Genomic DNA, 18,731 nt, shown 5'->3' on the forward strand with positions numbered 1-18,731 from the left:
ACGCACATCTTGAACTCACGTCATTGACAGCAGAAGAGCATGGGCCATCAAGAGAGTGTTTTCCTGAGGGTTGAGTCCTTATTGGAGGATGTTGGAAGGTTGCTCGGGGGCGGTGATGCTTATGATGGGAACAGAAGAATGCGGATGAAGAGAGGGGTGGGGGGAAGTTTCCAGACTGAGAGGACAACACGTAGAAGGCCCCCAGGCCAATGGGAACATGGTGTGTGTTTGAGAAACCAAAGGAAAACCAGAGTGACTTCAGTGTGGTGAAAGGAGGAGAAAAGTCATTCAAGACCGTGGAGCCAGGTTGGGTGGGGCCTTCTGAGTCCCGCGGGGATGGGGTTGGGGGGTTAGATGTCATTCCAGGTGAAGGAGAGGCATTGAAGTCTTCTAATTATGTGAGTAACTGGATAGATAGATGTGAAATTTGCTCACTGCATAAGCTGGAGAGACCACCTTTAATTTTCCTCTTACTGTCCTTCAAGCCCCTCCGTGGACTTCCCTCCGTTCTATCTCTAGATGAATATCAGGCAAGTCCCATAGCTTTTCTCTTCGAGGGCAGGTGAATATTTCCTTGGTCTAAAAATGTCTAAGGCAGTCTAAGAATCACGTGACTCTCTTCTTGTCCAGTGTTTTAGGAGAGGTCAAATTCTTACCCAATTTAAATTTGTTTCCCAGCCCCTGTTTGGGCCTGACCTGGACTGGGGAGCTGGGGGAGGTGGGGTATTGCTCATTCTTACTATTTTTCAGCTTCTAGTATCTTCTTCCCTTGAAGCTTATGGTTTCTAGCCCTTCCAGAGTTCGGGGGAGAGAAAGCAGGTGAAATAAAGGGGGAAGAGGCCCTCCTGATGGAGAGGCCCTCCTCCAGAGTCCTTTGGAAGGGACAAGGCCACTACTCCACCTGTCCACCCTGCTGGTTCCCTCCACCCCTTGGGCAATCCCCCTGGGAAGGTCTCCTTTCTTCCCCACCCCAACACTAGGCCTGGTCCCCCAGAGATCAGCATCATCTTGATTTCTGCGTGAACATTGACACATGTTTTTCTTTATGGCTTTAACATGTACCCATGCATCAAAACATACTATTTAGTTTTGCTAAATGTATTATTCTTCTGTGACTTGCCTTTTCCATACAGCGATATGCTTTTCCATACAGCGATATGCTTTTTAAATTCCTCGGTATGGATGCATCTGTAATTCACTCACATTAATACACCACGATCTATTTGGCAACTCTCCTGTGTTTTTGTGTAATAGTCTTAGTTTGGCTTTTCATTTTTAAGTGTTTAGTCTATCTAGAACCAATGTGTGTCATGTGAAGTAGGAACTGATTTCTTTCTTTTTTTATATATATAACCAGCCATCTGTAGAAGTCACTCTTTCCCCCCACTGATGTGGGCTCCCCCCACCCTGCAACATGTGATGAGTCCTTGTGTGAGGGAGTCTGTTTCTGTCTCTCTTCTGCTTCACTGGAGTATTCATGTTCCCTTTGTCACAGTGACTAAAACTCTGTGTAACAACCCCTCCTGGTTTTTCTTGGCCTTTGTCCTTGCTTTAAAATTTTTTTTCAATGTTTATTTATTTTTGAGAGACAGAGAGTGAGTAAGGAAGGGGCAGAGAGAGAAAGGGAGACACAGAATTCAAAGCAGGCTCCAGGCTCTGAGCTGTCAGCACAGAGCCCGACACAGGGCTTGAACCCACGGACCGCGAGATCATGACCTGAGCCAAAGTCGGACGCCCAACCAACTGAGCCACCCAGGTGCCCCGTCCTTGCATTTAAATGTTACGTTCACCTTGTCAGGTTCCATTAAGGGAGGGGGAAAAAACCACCAAAAAACAATAATCTGTTAATAGAAATTACCTCTTGCAGCCAAATTCTGCCTGGTGTCTGAGATTCAATCTTGGGTGGAAATTTCCGGCTCTTCTCCTCACAGTGAGATAATGCTTTAAAATTTTTTTTTAATGTTTATTTTTGAGAAAGAGCATGTGCAAGCAGGGGAGGGACAGAGAGAGAGGGAGACACAGAATCCCAAGCAGGCTCTGTGCTGTCAGTGCAGAGCCCGATGTGGGGCTTGAACTCACAGACCACAAGACTGAGCCAAAGTCAGATGCTTAACCAACTGAGCCATCCAGGCGCCCCAAGAGACATTCATTTTATGGACAATCAATGTGACACTGGATAAGAATGCAAAAAGAACAGTCTAGTCTTTTCACTAAAAGGTGCTAAGACAGTGGCCTGAGCTGAAATCAAGAGTTGGATGCTTGACCACCTGTATCACCCAGGCACCCCTAGATAATTCTACCAGAACTATAGACACAAGACAGCTTCCTGACCCTCTATGATGGGTCGAGCGCTATTATTTTATACTTCTCTCATCCTGATGTGTCTTTGCCTGTGCCCCATGGCTTTTGCTTCCTGTCTCCCAGTAGCTTCAAGCTTTTGCTACATAGGGGGACAGAGGGAGGGGAGGAGGGAGGGAAGCAGGGCTTCAGTGCCAGCGCCCTCCAACCACCCCTCCCAGCACTGATCACTTCTTTGGAGGCCAGTGTGCAAAAGTGGTTAATATCTTGCTTCCCATGGCTTGAAGTTTTTGCTTCCTATGAAAGAAAGTTCAAGAAAGTGGGTGATGCTTGATGCCTGTTTCCTCCCATCCTCCATGCTGCCTGGACCACCACCAGGGGGTCTCTCTGGTCTATTGCCCTGCCCCTGTCTTTCTCATGAGCCTCTGGGAAAGCCCATGGGAAGGAAGTAACTTGTGAGTTCAAAGGGGACACCCCTTTGAAAGGTACCCTAACTTCTCCAAACTCATAATGCAAGCATATACTCGGGCTTCCTTTTCTTTTCTTTTTTTTTTTTTTAACAATTTTAGCCAATTCTTACTTGCTTGTGTTGTGTCCAACACTGGGTCTCTCCCTCCCAAGCTCTTCTTTTGGTAAGTCTCTTCCTGTGTTCAGACTCTCCTTGGAATGGCTTATTCCCCTGGATTTAATGTTAGTTGGTCATGTTAGTTGGTGACCTTAGTTCTCTAATGGACTTATGGAGAGTGATGACTTTGTGCTTTATTTCCTTTGTTTTCTTGTTGGATTGATCTTTCTTCCTCTAAAGCAAAATCAGAAGTCTTATAACTAGGGGTGCCTGAGTGACTCAGTTGATTGTGTGTCTGACTCTTGATTTCAGCTCAGGTCATGATCTCACAGGTTTGTGGGATCGAGCCCCACATTGGGTTCTGCTCTGAGTATGGAGCCTGCTTAAGATTCTCTCTCTAACTCTGCCCCCTCCCCTGCTCACATACTCCTTCCCTCCCTTTCTCTCTCTCTCTCTCAAAAAAAAAAAAAACCAAAAAAAAAAAAACCACTGATTTCTTACCTCTCCCAGAACAGTAGAGCTTAATTACCCCCAACAGCAAACCCTAGACACTTGAGTAAAAGAGACTCGAGTGGAGAAGGGGAGAAACAGCTTTGGTAGTCAAGGTGTCTGCCTGGCCATTGGTCATTGACTTCAGAGGCAACGAGGGTCATTTTTTCTCATTAAGAAACCTCTTTTTTTAAATTTTTTTAATGTTTTATTTATTTTCAAGACAGAGAGAGACAGAGCACGAGCGGGGATGGGGCAGAGAGAGAGGGAGACACAGAATCCGAAGCAGGATCCAGGCTCTGAGCTGTCAGCACAGAGTCCAATGCGGGGCTCGAACTTATAGACCATGAGATCATGACCTGAGCCGAAGTCAGAAGCTCAACCGACTGAGCCACATGGGAGCCCCTAAGAAACTTTACTCTTTAGAGAAGTTTTGGGTCCATAGCAAAACTGAACAGGAAGTACAGAGTTCTCATACATCCACCCTCCGTACCCACATACACAATCTTCCCCACTGTCAATGTCTTGCACTATGGTGGTACACTTATTACCTACATTGACATACCATCATCACCCAAAGTCCATAGTTTATATTATGGTTCACTCTCAGTGTTCTATATTCTGTGGGTTTTGACAAATGTATGACATGGACCCACCTTATAGTACCATACAGAGGAGTTTCACTGCCTTAAAAATCCCCTGTGCTCTGCCTATTCATCCCTCGCTCCCAGATAACCCCTAGCAATCACTGGTCTCTTCTCTGTCTTCATAGTCTCGTCTTTCCCAGAATGTCATACAGTTGGAGTCATTACAGTATGTTGGAATCATAAAATATACAGCCTTTTCTGGTTGGTTTCTTTCACTTAGTAAAAGGCATTTAACTTTCCTTTGTGTCTTTCTGTGCCTTGAGAGCTCATTTCTTCCTAGTGGTGAATAATATCGCATTGTCTGGATGCACCACAGTTTATTTATCCACTCACCTGCTGAAGGACATCTTGGTTGCTTCTAAGTTTTTGGCAATTATGAACAAAAGCTCTTATAAACATCCTTGTTTAGATTTTTGTGTGAGCTTAAGTTTTCAACTCACTTGGATCAATACCAAGAAATGTGATTGCTGGATCACTTGGTAAGAATATGTTTAGTTTTATAAGTAGCTGCCAAACTGTCTTCCAAAGTGTCAGTACCATTCGGCATTGCCCCCAGCGATGAATGAGAGTTCCTGTTGCTCCATGTTGTTGCAGGCATTCAGTGTTGTCACTGTTTTGTATATTGGCCATTCTAATAGGTGTGGTGGTATCTCATCATTGTTTTAATTTGGATTTCCTGATTATGTATGATGTGGAGCATCTTTTCATATGCTTATCTGCCATCTGTATATCTTCTTTGGTGAGGTGTCTGTTCAGTTCATTTGCCCATTTTTAAATTGGGTTGATTTTTTTATTACTGAGTTTTAAGAGTTCTTTATATTGTAGGAGATCAGAATGTGCCACCCCAAAATATTCCAGTTTGGCGTGAGGATTGTTCAGCTGAAGACAATTGAGAAGAAGCAGATACAAGAAAAAAAAAAAAAACTCTGACTTAAAACCCAAGTTGCCCCTTTAATAAAATGCACGTAAGGACACTGTGACTCGTAGGGATAGGCATTTCAAGGCATCACACAACTGATAAATGAAAGAGCTTTTATTTCTCCTCTGGTCTTCTAATGAAGAGCATAGATTTTTATCATTTTCCTGAATTCTCATCTTACAAAAAGAAAAAAGAAAAACAGTGCAGCAATTAAGCTCGTGCGTGTGCGCACAAACACACAAAGAAAAAAAAATCTCTGCCCTCTCCCTCCCCACCAGGAAAGGCAAGATGATTCCTAATCTCCAGAGACTCTTTTAAGCCCAGAGGCCAGAGTGGAATCTACATAACCAATCTTACTAAACAAGACTTCTCTTTCCTTAGTTTCCCTCAGAGGCATATTTACTTTTCAGTTTGGCACTCCTGAAAGCCTAAACCGCTTTTCCCTTGCCTTGTCACTTTTCAGAGAATTTACTGTTCTTTGTTAAAATGCTTTGTAAGCCTCAGGTTCTAACCACCCCTTTGAGTTCCTCATCACTGAAGTTTCTCTAGTGTATAAACATGACACACAGGTTAATAAACTCTATTTGTTGGACGCCCAGGTAGCTCAGTTGGTTGAGCATCCAACTCTTGGTTTCAGCTCAGGTCATGCTCTCACAGTTTGTGAAGCCCCTCGGCGGGGTCCGTGCTCACAGTGCAGAGCCTGCTTGGGATTCTCTCTCTCTCTCTCTCTCTCTCTCTCTCTCTCTCTCTCTCTCTCTCCCCCTCTGCCCCTCCCCCACTTGCTTTCTATCCCTCTCTAAATAAATAAATAGATAGATAAATAAATAAACATTAGAAAAATAAACTCTATTTGTTTTCTTCTTGTAATCTGTCTTTTGTCAGTTTAATTTCCAGGCCCTCAGGTTCAGAATTTAGGGAGGTAGAGGAAAAAAAAAAAAAAAAGAAAAAAAGGCTTTTTTCCTTCTCTACAGTTCATTTTGGGTAACAGTCCTTTATCAGGTGTGTCTTCTGCAATATTTTCCCCCGGTCTGTGGTTTGTCTTCTAATTCTCTTGACAGTGTCTTTCACAGAACAGATGTTTTTAATTTTAATAAAGTATGGCTTATCAATGTTTTCTTTCATGGATCATAACTTCAGTGTTATATCTAAAAAGTCATCCCCATACCCAAGGTCATGTAGATTTTTCTCCTATGTTAACCTTGTATGAGTTCTATGGTTTTGCATTTTATATTTAAGTCTGTGATCCATTTCAAGTTAATTTTTGCGAAGAGTGTAAAGTCTGTGTCTAGATTTTTTTTTTCTTTTGCATGTGGATGTTTCAAGTTAACATTTTTTAAATGGATTTTTTTCCTTGACTGTAAAGTACTTGCTCCTTGCAAATTTCTTAGGAGTCAGATAAACATGAAGAAGCAAATTAGGATCACAACTGTAAACATTTTGATGAGTTAGCAATTAATCCTTTTAAATATGCATTTTTAATTTTTTGCTTACCATTTTTCACCTTGCTTCTTTCATTTATTCTTTGTTTCTTTTCTTCCAAGATTTTATTTAAATTCAAGTTAGTTAACATCCAGTGTAGTATTGTTTTCAGGAATAGAATTTAGTGATTCATCGCTTACATACAACACCCAGTGCTCACCACAACAAGTGCTCCTTAATGCCCATCACCCATCTAGCCCATCTCCCCACCCACCTCCCTCCATCAACCATCAGTTGGGTCTCTACTGTTAAGAGTGTCTTATGGTTTGCCGCCCTCTCTGTTTTTATCTTATTTTATTTTTCCTTCCCTTCCCATATGTTCATCTGTTTTGTTTCTTAAGTTCCACGTACGAGTGAAATCACTCTGATGGACTTGTTTCATTTAGCATGATACCCTCTAGCTCCATCCATGCTGTTGCAAATGGCAAGATTTTATTCTTTTTGATGACTAATAGTTCACTGTATATGTATCCATATATCTATATCTATGTGTCTGTATCTACATCTATATCTGTATCATATCTTCTTTATCCATTCATCAGCTTTTGGACATTTGGGCTCTTTCCATCATTTGGCTATTGTTGATAATGCTGCTGTAAACACTGGGGTGCCTGTATCCCTTTGCATCAGTATTTTTGTATCCTTTAGATAAATACCTAGTAGTGTAATTGCTGGGTCATAGAGTAGTTCTATCTCTAACTTTCTGAGGAAAACCTCTAAACTGTTTTCCAGAGTGGCTGTACCAGTTTGCATTCCCATCAACAGTGCAAAAGTGTTCCCCTTTCTCCACATCCTTGCCAACATCTGTTGTTTCCTGAGTTGTTAATTTTAACTACTCCGCCTGGTGTGAGGTGGTATCTCGTTGTGGTTTTGATTTGTATTTCCCTGGTAATGAGTGATGTTGAGCATTTTTTTCATGTGTGTGTTAGCCACCTGGATGTCTTCTTTGGAAAAGTGTCTATTCATGTCTTCTGCCCATTTCTTAACTGGATTTGGCGGGGGGGTGGGGGGGGTGGGTGTTGAGTTTGGTAAGTTCTTTATAGATTTTGGATACTAGCCCTTTATCCAATATGTCATTTGCAAATACTTTCTCCCGTACCGTAGTCTGCCTTTTAGTTTTGTTGATTGTTGCCTTCTCTGTGCACATGGTTTTTATCTTCATGAAGTCCCAGTAGTTCATTTTTGCTTTTGTTTCCTTTGCCTCCGGAGATGTGTATAGTAAGAAGTTGCTGTGGCTGAGGTCAAAGAAGTTGCTGCCTGTGTTCTTCTCCAGGATTTTGATGGTTTCCTGTCTTACATTTAGGTCTTTCAACCATTTTGAATTTATGTTGTATATGGTGTACCAAAGTGATACAGTTTCATTCTTCTGCATGTCGCTGTCCTGTTTTCCCAACACCATTTTTTGAAGAGACTGTCTTTTTTCCACTGGATATTCTTTCCTGTTTTGTCAAAGATGAGTTGACCATACAGTTGTGGGTCCACTTCTCGGTCCTCTACTCTGTTCCATTGATCTATGTATCTGTTTTTGGGCCAGTACCATACTCTTGATGATTACAGCTTTGTAATACAGCTTGACGTTTGGAATTGTGATGACTCTCACTTTGCTTTTCTTTTTCAACATTAGTTTGGCTATTTGGAGTCTTTTGTGGTTCCATACAAATTTTAGGATTGTTCTATCTCTGAAAAAATGCTGGTGTTATTTTGATACAGGTTGCATTGAATGTGTAGACTGCTTTGGTTGTATAGACATTTTAACAATATTTGTTCTTCTGATCTGAAAGACTACACCAAAAAGATTGCTAGAATGATACATGAATTCAACCAAGTCGTAGGATATAAAAATCAACGTACAGAAATCTGTTGCATTTCTATGCACCAATAATGAAGCAGCGGAAAGAGAAATCACGGAATCAATCCCACTTATAATTGCACCAAAAGCAGTAAGATACCAAGGAATAAACCTGACCAAAGAAGTAAAAGATCTATACTCTGAAAACTTTAAAACACTTATGAAAGAAATCGAGGACACAAAGAAACGGAAAAACATTCCACGCTCACGGATCACATTACTTCTTTCATTTAGACATTAGAACATGACCACTTTCCTTATAGAAGGAAAAACACTTTCTAAATACGATTTTATTTTTTTTATTTTTTATTTTTTTAATTTTTTTTTCAACGTTTATTTATTTTTCAGACAGAGAGAGACAGAGCATGAACAGGGGAGGGGCAGAGAGAGAGAGGGAGACACAGAATCGGAAACAGGCTCCAGGCTCTGAGCCATCAGCCCAGAGCCTGATGCGGGGCTCGAACTCACGGACCGCAAGATCGTGACCTGGCTGAAGTCGGACGCTTAACCGACTGCGCCACCCAGGCGCCCCTCTAAATACGATTTTAATAGTTACATCTATTCTAACTAGATCATGTATTATCATTTACTTAATTCTCTGATTGTCGGTATTTCTTATTTCTAACTTTCATCATAATGCCATGATGAACATCTTTGTGTGGAAAGCTTTTTTTTCTTTTTCTGTGTTTCAAGTTATTGCCTTAGGATAGAGCCCTGTCAGTAGACTTATGGAATCATAGAGGGGAAATAATGATAGAGCCCTTCATGCACAATGTCAGTCTGCTTTCTGGGAAGCTTGTACCAATTTACAAACCATCAGTAGTGGATGAGTGCCTATCTCCACTCAATTCTGCCACTCCTGAACCCTGTCATTTAAAAATCTTTGCTGGGGCGCCTGGGTGGCTCAGACAGTTAAGCCTCCGACTTTAGCTCAGGTCATGATCTCCCGGTTTGTGAGTTCGAGGCCCGCGCGGGGCTCTGTGCCAACAGCTCGGAGCCTGGAGCCTGCTTAATTCTATGTCTTCTCCTGTCTCTGCCCCTCCCCCGCTCATGCTCTGTGTCTCTCTGTCTCTCAATAATAAACAAACATTAAATAAATAAATAAATAAATAAATAAAATCTTTGCTAATCTCTGATGGGTGAAAAACTGTATCTAGGGGCGCCTGGGTGGCGCAGTCGGTTAAGCGTCCGGCTTCAGCCAGGTCACGATCTCGCGGTCTGTGAGTTCGAGCCCCGCGTCAGGCTCTGGGCTGACGGCTCAGAGCCTGGAGCCTGTTTCCGATTCTGTGTCTCCCTCTCTCTCTGCCCCTCCCCCGTTCATGCTCTGTCTCTCTCTGTCCCAAAAATAAATAAACGTTGAAAAAAAAAAATTAAAAAAAAAAAAAAAAAAACTGTATCTAGTTGCAGTGGTTGAGATTTCATTGATTGCTAGTGAGGTTGAATAAATGATAATCAAATACTCATTTGTTAGCCATTTTTGATATATTTCTAAATCATATTTTCACACACTTGCTCATTTAAACCACTGTTTTATCCAGATGGGTTTGATATTTGTTGCTTTGGTCTTTAGGAAAACTGGAACAGCTTATATAAGAGAGATACTACAACATAACCTTACTGAAGGATTTTTGTCCTCTATTATTGTGGAAGTGATAGACCCTTTTGGAATAGAAGAAGTGAACGAGAGCTCTTGTTTGTCTAGTTCCCTTTCCATTACTCAAACTGGCAATGTCACCTATAAACTTACTCTTCAACCGCAAAGTAAGTGTAATAATATAGCACATCTCTGATAGCTTAAAAAAAAAAGATGAAGAATTATCTTTTTAGGAGGATTGTTCATGCTTACTTATAAAACAGTATATTTCAAAATTTTGTCCAGTTGACAATCTGCTGAAGTCTACATACTCAGGTTCCTGGAGGAAGTTTTGGTTTCTAATATAACAAACCCTAACTATAACTTCATTAATATTTCACCGATACTAGTGCCTGTCTTTTATGCCTGTAATGTTATTGATTTCATCATAAGCAGTATTCAGGAGAAGTAAAAAAAAAAAAAAAAAAAAAAAACGGAAATCCAAAAAAAAAATTGTTCATGTAGATTTTGCCCTACCTACTAAAATAATTTTAAATCACTGTTATGTAGGGTAATTCTTTTCAAAGGATTATACGTGATAGATACAAAGCCAAAGTTAGTATAGTTTACTGTAAGGGTTTGGATTTTATTGTGAGTAAATGGGGGAGCCATTGGAGGGTTTCATGCAGAAAGTAACACGACTGGACTTAGATTTTAACATGTTCACTTTGGTTCCCGTGTTGAGAATATACTGCGTAGGTGATGGAGAGAGGTTAAGAAGGAAAGGACAAGAGAAATCAGTTTCGAAGTTGAAGTGATCAGGTGAGAGATTATATTAAATTGAAGATGTCTGTTACTCATCCAAGTGGGGAAATGAGGTTCACATTTAGGAAGACAAATGTGGAGTTCAGGAAAGGCATCTGGACTGGAGAGAGAAATTTGAGCCATCAGTACATGTATGATAGTTGATGCTATGCGACCAGATGACGTCGCCCGCAAGATGAGTGTAAATACGGAAAGAAAAGGCCTAAGATGCAGTCCCTAACATTCCGACAAGTCAGGAAAGGAGACTGGACGGTCTGCTCAAAGAAGAACTAAGAGAAACTGTCTCTCAGAAGCCAGGTGAGGAAGGTCTTTCAAGAAGGAGGTCAGGTCAGAAGAGGAAGGAAAACTGACCAGCAGATCTGTATGAAAGTTACTGACAAAAGCTTTTGTTGGGTGGAGTAGGATAGATGAAAGTCTGGTTGGATTAGATTCTAAACATTAGGAAAGGAGAGGAATTGAAGACAGTGAATGCAGGCAACTGTCTCAAGGAAGTTTTTATAAGGGGAGGAGAGAGATTATGTGGCAGTTGAAAGAAAGCTGGGAAAGGATTTTTGTTGGTTTGTTTTAAGTGGGAGAAATTAGAGCATGTGTACATGATAAAGAGAGCTATGAGGGTCTCTTCTGACCGCTTTATTTTTTCAGAATGAGGAGAATATTGGTGGTGGTGGTATGTTTCATGACCTATCAAAGACATTTGATTGTGATGACTCCCCTTCCTTGAAACAGCCTTCTTTTGGCTCCCTGCACATCCTCTCTGATGGATTTTCTCCACTGATTTCTTCTTTATCTGCGTGGTGAAATCTTTCTCCCTTTCCATTCCTTATATGGTGGTGTTCCTCACGGTCCTTCCCTAAAGTCTAGTTTCTTTTAAATCTTCATGCTTTTTCTGAACAAGTACTCATCTACTCAGCAAATATTTGTTGAGCACCTTCTATGTAATAGGCACACCTTTAGGTGCTGGGGAATCACTGGCTATGTTATCCTTCTCTTGTGAAGATTCTAAATTATTAAGGTTCTTGGCATTTCTATAGTAATCAGCTTTTTTGTCACTACTTAGCCCTATGTGGGTATTTTTTTTTTCTGATAAGGATTTTATAGAACTAGTTTCATAATAAAGTATAGGTTTGTGCTTGACATATTTGTGATATACTTTCTACAAAATAATTTGAATTCTGACCTCAAAATCTGGCCAGCGTGTTCTCTGGTTAAGACCATAGTTTAAAAACTCAAATTGTGTTTTCATCAGTTACGTCCACCAGTGTGCTTGGAGAACATTTGCTATTTTATTTTATAATAAATGATTCCTGTTTTAGCCTCAGGTACCATTTCTTCATTTCAAGATCTGGATGTGGAGAAGACCGTGGTGATTCCTGGTTACAGCAGCTTCATGATCATAAGCATTTTAGATGATAAGAATGCCTTGGCTATTGCTACCATGCCTGCAAAAGTACTCAACAATATGACCGTCCCCAAAGACTCCTGGTTCTTATACAACTTTGGGCACAGGAATGGACGAATGTGGAAAATATATGCAAAACCATGTAATTACTGGTTTCAACAACATGATGATTCCCTATCCCTCAGTGTCCTGAAATACATTGATCTGGGGAAGTCTCATACTTTAAAAGTTAAGGTCATACCTAATACAAAAGGTAAGCTTATTTGTATTGGGAAACATCAAAAGGAGATGTTGTTGTTTTTCTGGAATATATATTCTTTGATATTATTTCCTTTATCTTTGGCTTATGTAGTAACTGGCATTCTGCTAATCACAGTATGAGCTGCTAATGACTGAATGCTTACTGTGTGTGAGGCTCTGTACTAAATTATTTTTGTGTATTTTTACTACTTACAACAACTCTAAAAGGCTAGATTTTAATTCTCATTTACAAATGAGGAAAGTGAGTTAAGTTACCAGCCCAAATTTACACAGGATTTTAGTATAGATTTTTGCTGTCCTCTGAAAAGAAAATCTTTTAGTTACTTTGGTGTTGTTGTAATTATTTCAAGTATTTATTTTAAGCCCCCAAAAGCCTTTTAAAATAGAATTCTATACTTTTCCCTATTTTTCCATGACATTTATTTATTATAAAAGTAATATTAAACTTCCTAAAGATGATGGGGAAATGGCATACTAGAAAAATAAAATAAAAATTTTAGTAAAAAGCTGAGCTAGAAAGAGAGGAGGAAAGATGGAAGGAAGGGAGCAAAAGAGAAAAAAATCTTGTCACCAGAAATGAAGAGGGAACTCAAAGCCAAATAAATTAGCTCCTTTGTGGCTCCCTGAAGGATGTGAGACTCAGATATAGGCCATATAGACAGAGGGATGGATTTTAATGCCCAAGCATTAGCAGAATATGCTTTGTGATAGGAGGTTGGAACCAAGACCATTAAGTAAAGCTAAGAGCTTAAATCATGAAGAGGGGATTGTGAAAACTTTACCAACAAACCAAAGAGGGAGCTCGGGAGGTTATCATCTCCACAAGACTCAAAGTGGAAAAAAAGGATCTCCTGTAAAAACCCCAACTCCTTAAAAACCCCAAACTCCAAGACTGTACAATCCCCAGAGACTACACACCAGTTGCAGGAATCCCAAGCTGAGAAATAATTATAAGACCTGGGCTCCAGCATAGGCGAGCTTCGTAGGAATACTTTCATGACCCGGGGCACACAGACTTCCGTGGAAAAATCAATATCCATTGAACATGAATTGAGGAAAAGAATCTTGTTTTATTTTCTTAATGTTTATCTTATTATTTATTTTGAGAGGGAGAGAGAATGTGCAGGAGAAGGGCAGAGAGAGGAGGAGAGAAAGAATTCCAAGCAGGACTCGATCCCACAACCGTGAGATCATGACCTGAACCACTTAACCCGCCCAGGCGTCCCAAGGACAAGAATTTTAAAACATGTAAGAAAATGACCTAAATGTAAAAGTCTGCAGGCTCTCTCCAAGAACTTGATATTTAGTCTCTAAGAAGTTGAGGTAATAGAAAAATCAGAAAGACACAATAAAACAAGTACATGTAAAACTCTCGAAGAGACAAAAGAAGACCTGAACCATGATGAAAGGACAAAACGCTACTTTTAAAAGGGCTCATTTTGAAAAGCAGAACCAAATACAATTTATACAAATGAAAATTACAGCCTTCGAAAAAAATGGAGGACATCTATTTCTGTTTCAATCAATATTGTGGACTTAAATTTTGTGGAAAGCTTCCTCTTGAAACCCTTAGAATCCTCTCATTGATTATATGACTCATTGTCCATATTTCCTTCAAGTAATTTTAGAGTTTTAATTTTATAGTTTTAACTTTCCAAGTCTTTAACTGATCTAGATTTTGCTTTGGTATATCGTAGGTGGTTAGCTAGTTGTTCGAATATCACTTCTTGAACAGTGTGTCCTTTCTTAACTGATTTCAAATACAACTTTATCTTGTAAACAATTTACCTATCACTTGGACCATTCTGGATATTTAAAACTCTGTTCCTTTGTTATCTCTTTGTATTCGGGCACAAATCCTACAGCGTTCTAATTATTGCAGCTTTAAAATATACCAAATTTGTTGTTGAATTATATAGTTTTACTTGTTCAGTTTGATGGAAGCCAATAGTAATCAGCAAATCAACTCAATTGCCTCTTTGTGAAGAAAAGCCTAGTGCATGCTATACAAAGTGTGGGTGTCTTGACGAGCCACATCAGCAGCATCTGGGTACTTTTACGAAGTACAGAGTCTTTTGTGGTTCCACACAAATTTTAGGGTTTTTTGTTCTATTTCTGTGAAAACCCCTATTTTGTCAAATGCTTTTTCTGCATTTATTGAGATGATCAATGATTTTACCCTTCATTCTGTTAATGTCATACATCACATTAAAGTCCCTGAATAGTAAAGCAGTCTTTGGAGAGAACAAAGCTAAGGGGCACCTGGGTGACTCAGTTAAGTGTCTGACTCTTTCGGCTCAGGTCATGATCTCACGGTTTATGGGTTCAAGCCCCATATCGGGCTCTTTACTGACAGCGTGGAGCATGCTTGGGACTCTCTCTCTGTCTCTCTCTCTCTCTGCCCTTCCCTTGCTCTCTCTCTCTCAAAATAAATAACAAACAATTTTTTTAAAAAAGAAAGAACAAAGCTGGAGGCATCACACTCCGTGATTTCAAACTACATTACAACACTATATTAATCAAAACATATGGTCCTGGCATAAAAGCAGACACATAGGCCAATGGAGAAGAATAGAAAGCCCAGAAATAAACCCATACATATATGGTTAACTAATCTTTGACAAGGGAGGCAAGAACACACAGTGGGATCTATCCTCTGATAGATCCAGTGTTGGGAAAACTGGATCATCATATCCAAAAGAATGAAACTGGACCCCTATCTTATACCCCTCACAAAAATTAATGAAATGGAATAAAGACTTAAATGTTAAGATCTGAAGCCATAAAACTCCAGAAGAAAAGATAGGGTGAAAGATCCTTGACATTGGTCTTGGCAATGACTTGGACATGACACAAAATTCAAGGGCAGCAAAAACAGCAGTAAACAAGTCGGACTACATCAAACTGAAAAGCTTCTGCACAGCAAAAGAAACCATAAGCGAAATGAAAAGACAACCTACAGAGTGGGTGAAAATATTTGCAAACCGTATGTGCAATAAGGGGTTGGGTAATACTTACAATACATAAGGAACTCATACAACTCAATAGCAAAAACAAACAAAACCCTACAAATAATGCAATTAAAAAAATAGGCAAAGAACCTGAATAGACATTTTTCAAGGAAGGCATATGAATGGCCAACAGATAACGTGAAAAGGTGCTCACCATCACAAATCATTAGGAAAATGCAAATCAAGACCACAGTGAGATATCACCTCTCACCTGTTAGAATGACTAGTATCATAACGCCAAGAGCTAGCAAGGACTGCCGAAGATACGGAGAAAAGGGAAAGCTCATGCACTGTTGGTGGGAATGTAAACTGGAACAGACACTATGGAAAACAGTATGGGAGTTCCTAAAAAATTAGAAATAGAACTATGATATGATCCAGCAATCGCACGTCTGGGTGTCTATCTGAAGGAGATGTAATCAGTATCTCAAAGAGATATCTGCAGTCCCATATTCATTGTGGCATTACAATAGCCAAGCTGCGGAAACAACCTGAGTGTCGGTTGACGGATGAATGGATAAAGAAAACGTGTGTGTGTGTGTGTGTGTGTGTGTGTGTATGATGAATATGTATGATATGCTAAGTGAAATCAGCCACATAGGGATAGACAAATGCTGTGTTATCTCACTCAGGTGTGGAGTCTAATTTAAAAAAATTTTTTTTTTCAACGTTCATTCATTTTTGGGACAGAGAGAGACAGAGCATGAACGGGGGAGGGGCAGAGAGAGAGGGAGACACAGAATCGGAAACAGGCTCCAGGCTCTGAGCCATCAGCCCAGAGCCCGACGCGGGGCTCGAACTCACGGACCGCGAGATCGTGACCTGGCTGAAGTCGGACGCTTAACCGACTGCGCCACCCAGGCGCCCCTAATTTTAAAAAGTCTAACTCACAGAAATTGAGAGTAGAATGCTGGTTGCCAGGGGTTCAGAAGTAAAAAGAAATGGACAGATGTCAGTAGATACTTCTCACTGTAAACTGAGTCATCGTAAAGTAAGTAAGTTCTGGGGATGTAATATATGACATGGTGACTATAGTTAATAGTACTGCATTATATCCTTGAAATTTTCTAAGAGTAGATCTCATATGTTCTCACCACACACACAAAGTAACTGTGAGGTGGTGGGTGTGTAATTAACTTATTGTGATGATCATTTGACAGTGTCTATGTATATGTACACACACACACACACACATATATACATGAAATCATCATATTATACGCTTTAAATATATCCAGTTTTCTTTGTCAGTTATACGTCAATAAAGCTGAGGGGGGTGCGGAACTTCAGTGCCCTCCACAGACCCCGCTAAATCAGAATCTGCGTGTTAACAGAATACCCGATGATAGTTTAGAAAGCACTGGCCAGATCGCTCTGGTTTAAGGGAAACTGTTGCAGATGAAACTTCAGGCTAATCATTTCCTACTTCTCAGCCCTTTCTGATTAGTAAGGATGGAAGTTAGACTACTTGCTCTGACAAATCTCTTTTTCTATTAAATTTCTCAGTATGGAGTGATGGCAAGGCAGAGACTGGCCTGACGATGTGCCGCGTTAACTGCCTAGTTTTGTCTTGGCAACGGTGGCCGACAGCTCTTTTAACTGAGCACGTATCCTTCAGTTTCTTCCCTGAGCCATCCAGTTCAGTGTGACCGGTACTGTCCAAGTGACCTTTCCATGCATTTGAGAACTTGGCTGAAGAACGAGAAGTGGAGGGGAGCAATATTTCTTTGAGAAGATATTTGCAAAGTTGATTTTTTCTAAGAACCATCAAAGTTAACTCTACATAAATTCCTAACTATATTTGTGGCCATTATGCATCCTTCATAACGGACTCTGCAGATGTTCTAGAATCCTGATTAGCCAGTCATTATGAAATTGTTTAAAATTTTCATGATTATGCAGCCCTTGGGTTGCTCAGTTGGTTAAGCGTCCAACTTTTGATTTCGGCTCAGGTCATGACCTCGCGGTTCATGAGTTAGAGCCTCACATGGGGCTCTGCACTGACAGTGCAGAGCCTGCTTGGGATTCATTCCCTCTCTCTCTCTCTCTCAATAAATATTTAAAAAAGTAAATAAAAAATAAATATTTCATGATTTAATTTTTTCTTTTTTATTAATTTCCAGAAGAATTTTACCTGGAGAGATAGATATAAATGTAGATACAGATATTTTAGTATAGTTGACACCCAGTGATTTAATTTTAACTAATTTTAAACTTTGGCCTTGTTTCCATAGGTGTTCGAACACTTGAAATACCACTACTGAATGTCATTGTTGGAAACCCAAATTTGTTAGAAGTTAAAACTGAAGGCTCTTTTGATGATACTGATAGTTATGTAATGAAAATTTCTGCAGCTAGCAAAGCTTTACGTCAAGTAAGATTTTAGTTACAAAAAAAAAATCTATTAATTATGGAAAACTTAGAGTATAAACTAAGAGAAAGAAGAGAAAATCACACATAACCCTATCTATCAAGAATGACTAAGCACTTTTAACATTTGGGAATTAACCAAAGGCATCGTAGCATTACAGAACAGAGGTTGAATGAGTTTTGGAGAAGACTGGCTGGTATAGATCTTCTGGTACTGTCTGTGAACTTGGGAAGGTCACTTTACCATGGCTCAGTATCCTCATCTAGAAAATGGAGATGGTAATGATAATACCTACCTCATAGGGTTGTTTTTGAGAATTAAATGTGATAATTCAAGTAGGACATCTAAAACAATGTCTAGGGGCACCTGGGTGGCTCAGTCGGTTGGACTTCTGTTCATGACCTCGTGGTTCACAAATTTGAGCCCCACATTGGGCTCTGTGCTGACAGCTCAGAGCCTGGAGCCTGCTTCGGATTCTGTGTCTCCCTCTCTCTCTCTGCCTGTCTCTCTCTCTCTCTCTCTCTGTCTCTCAGAAATAAACATTAAAAAAAATGTTTTTAAATAATGTCTGGCATGTAGAAAATCCTCAGTCACTATAAACGAACCGTATTTTTCTTTTCTTTTTTTCCCTAAAACTGGGAGAGCTTTGTACATACACTTTGAACATTGTGCCCCTTCCATTTAACTATATGCGTTAATCCTTTTGAGTTACTAAATATTTTTCTACATATTTCAAAGTTGTTTTTATCATGAAGGTTTTTGGATGCAGAAACAAGTAGAATTTCCATGTACTTAATACTCAAACAGTAGTCAAGACATTGCTACTTTTGTTTTATCATCACCCCTTCCCCCCGCTCTTTGGTTTTTGGTTTATCGTCTGAGATATTTCAGAATGAAAGCAAACATCATGCCATTCCACTTCTTACATGATTCAATACACGTGTATAAAAAATATGTGACTATCTCTCACATAACTATTATCATGCCATTGTTTTTCCTAAAACTTTTTAAACAATTTTTTGGCATCCTATAAAACCTAGTCCAT

General features: G+C 39.9%; 1 protein-coding gene across 2 annotated transcripts in view; it reads left to right on the forward strand.

Moving 5' to 3' along the window:
- CATSPERB (catsper channel auxiliary subunit beta) overlaps positions 1-18,731 on the forward strand; it is a 108,447-nt gene that overhangs the window by 68,640 nt on the left and 21,076 nt on the right. For both annotated transcript variants that reach the window (XM_086708991.1, XM_086708992.1), the window contains exons 19-21: positions 9,817-10,007; positions 11,958-12,296; positions 17,550-17,689. In XM_086708991.1, the coding sequence (XP_086565117.1) occupies positions 9,817-10,007; positions 11,958-12,296; positions 17,550-17,689 (670 nt within the window). The remainder of the gene's footprint in view (positions 1-9,816; positions 10,008-11,957; positions 12,297-17,549; positions 17,690-18,731) is intronic.

This window comes from Puma concolor, chromosome B3 (genome assembly GCF_028749965.1).
Source record: "Puma concolor isolate L17-30 chromosome B3, mPumCon1.1.hap2, whole genome shotgun sequence".
Taxonomy (NCBI): domain Eukaryota; kingdom Metazoa; phylum Chordata; class Mammalia; order Carnivora; family Felidae; genus Puma; species Puma concolor.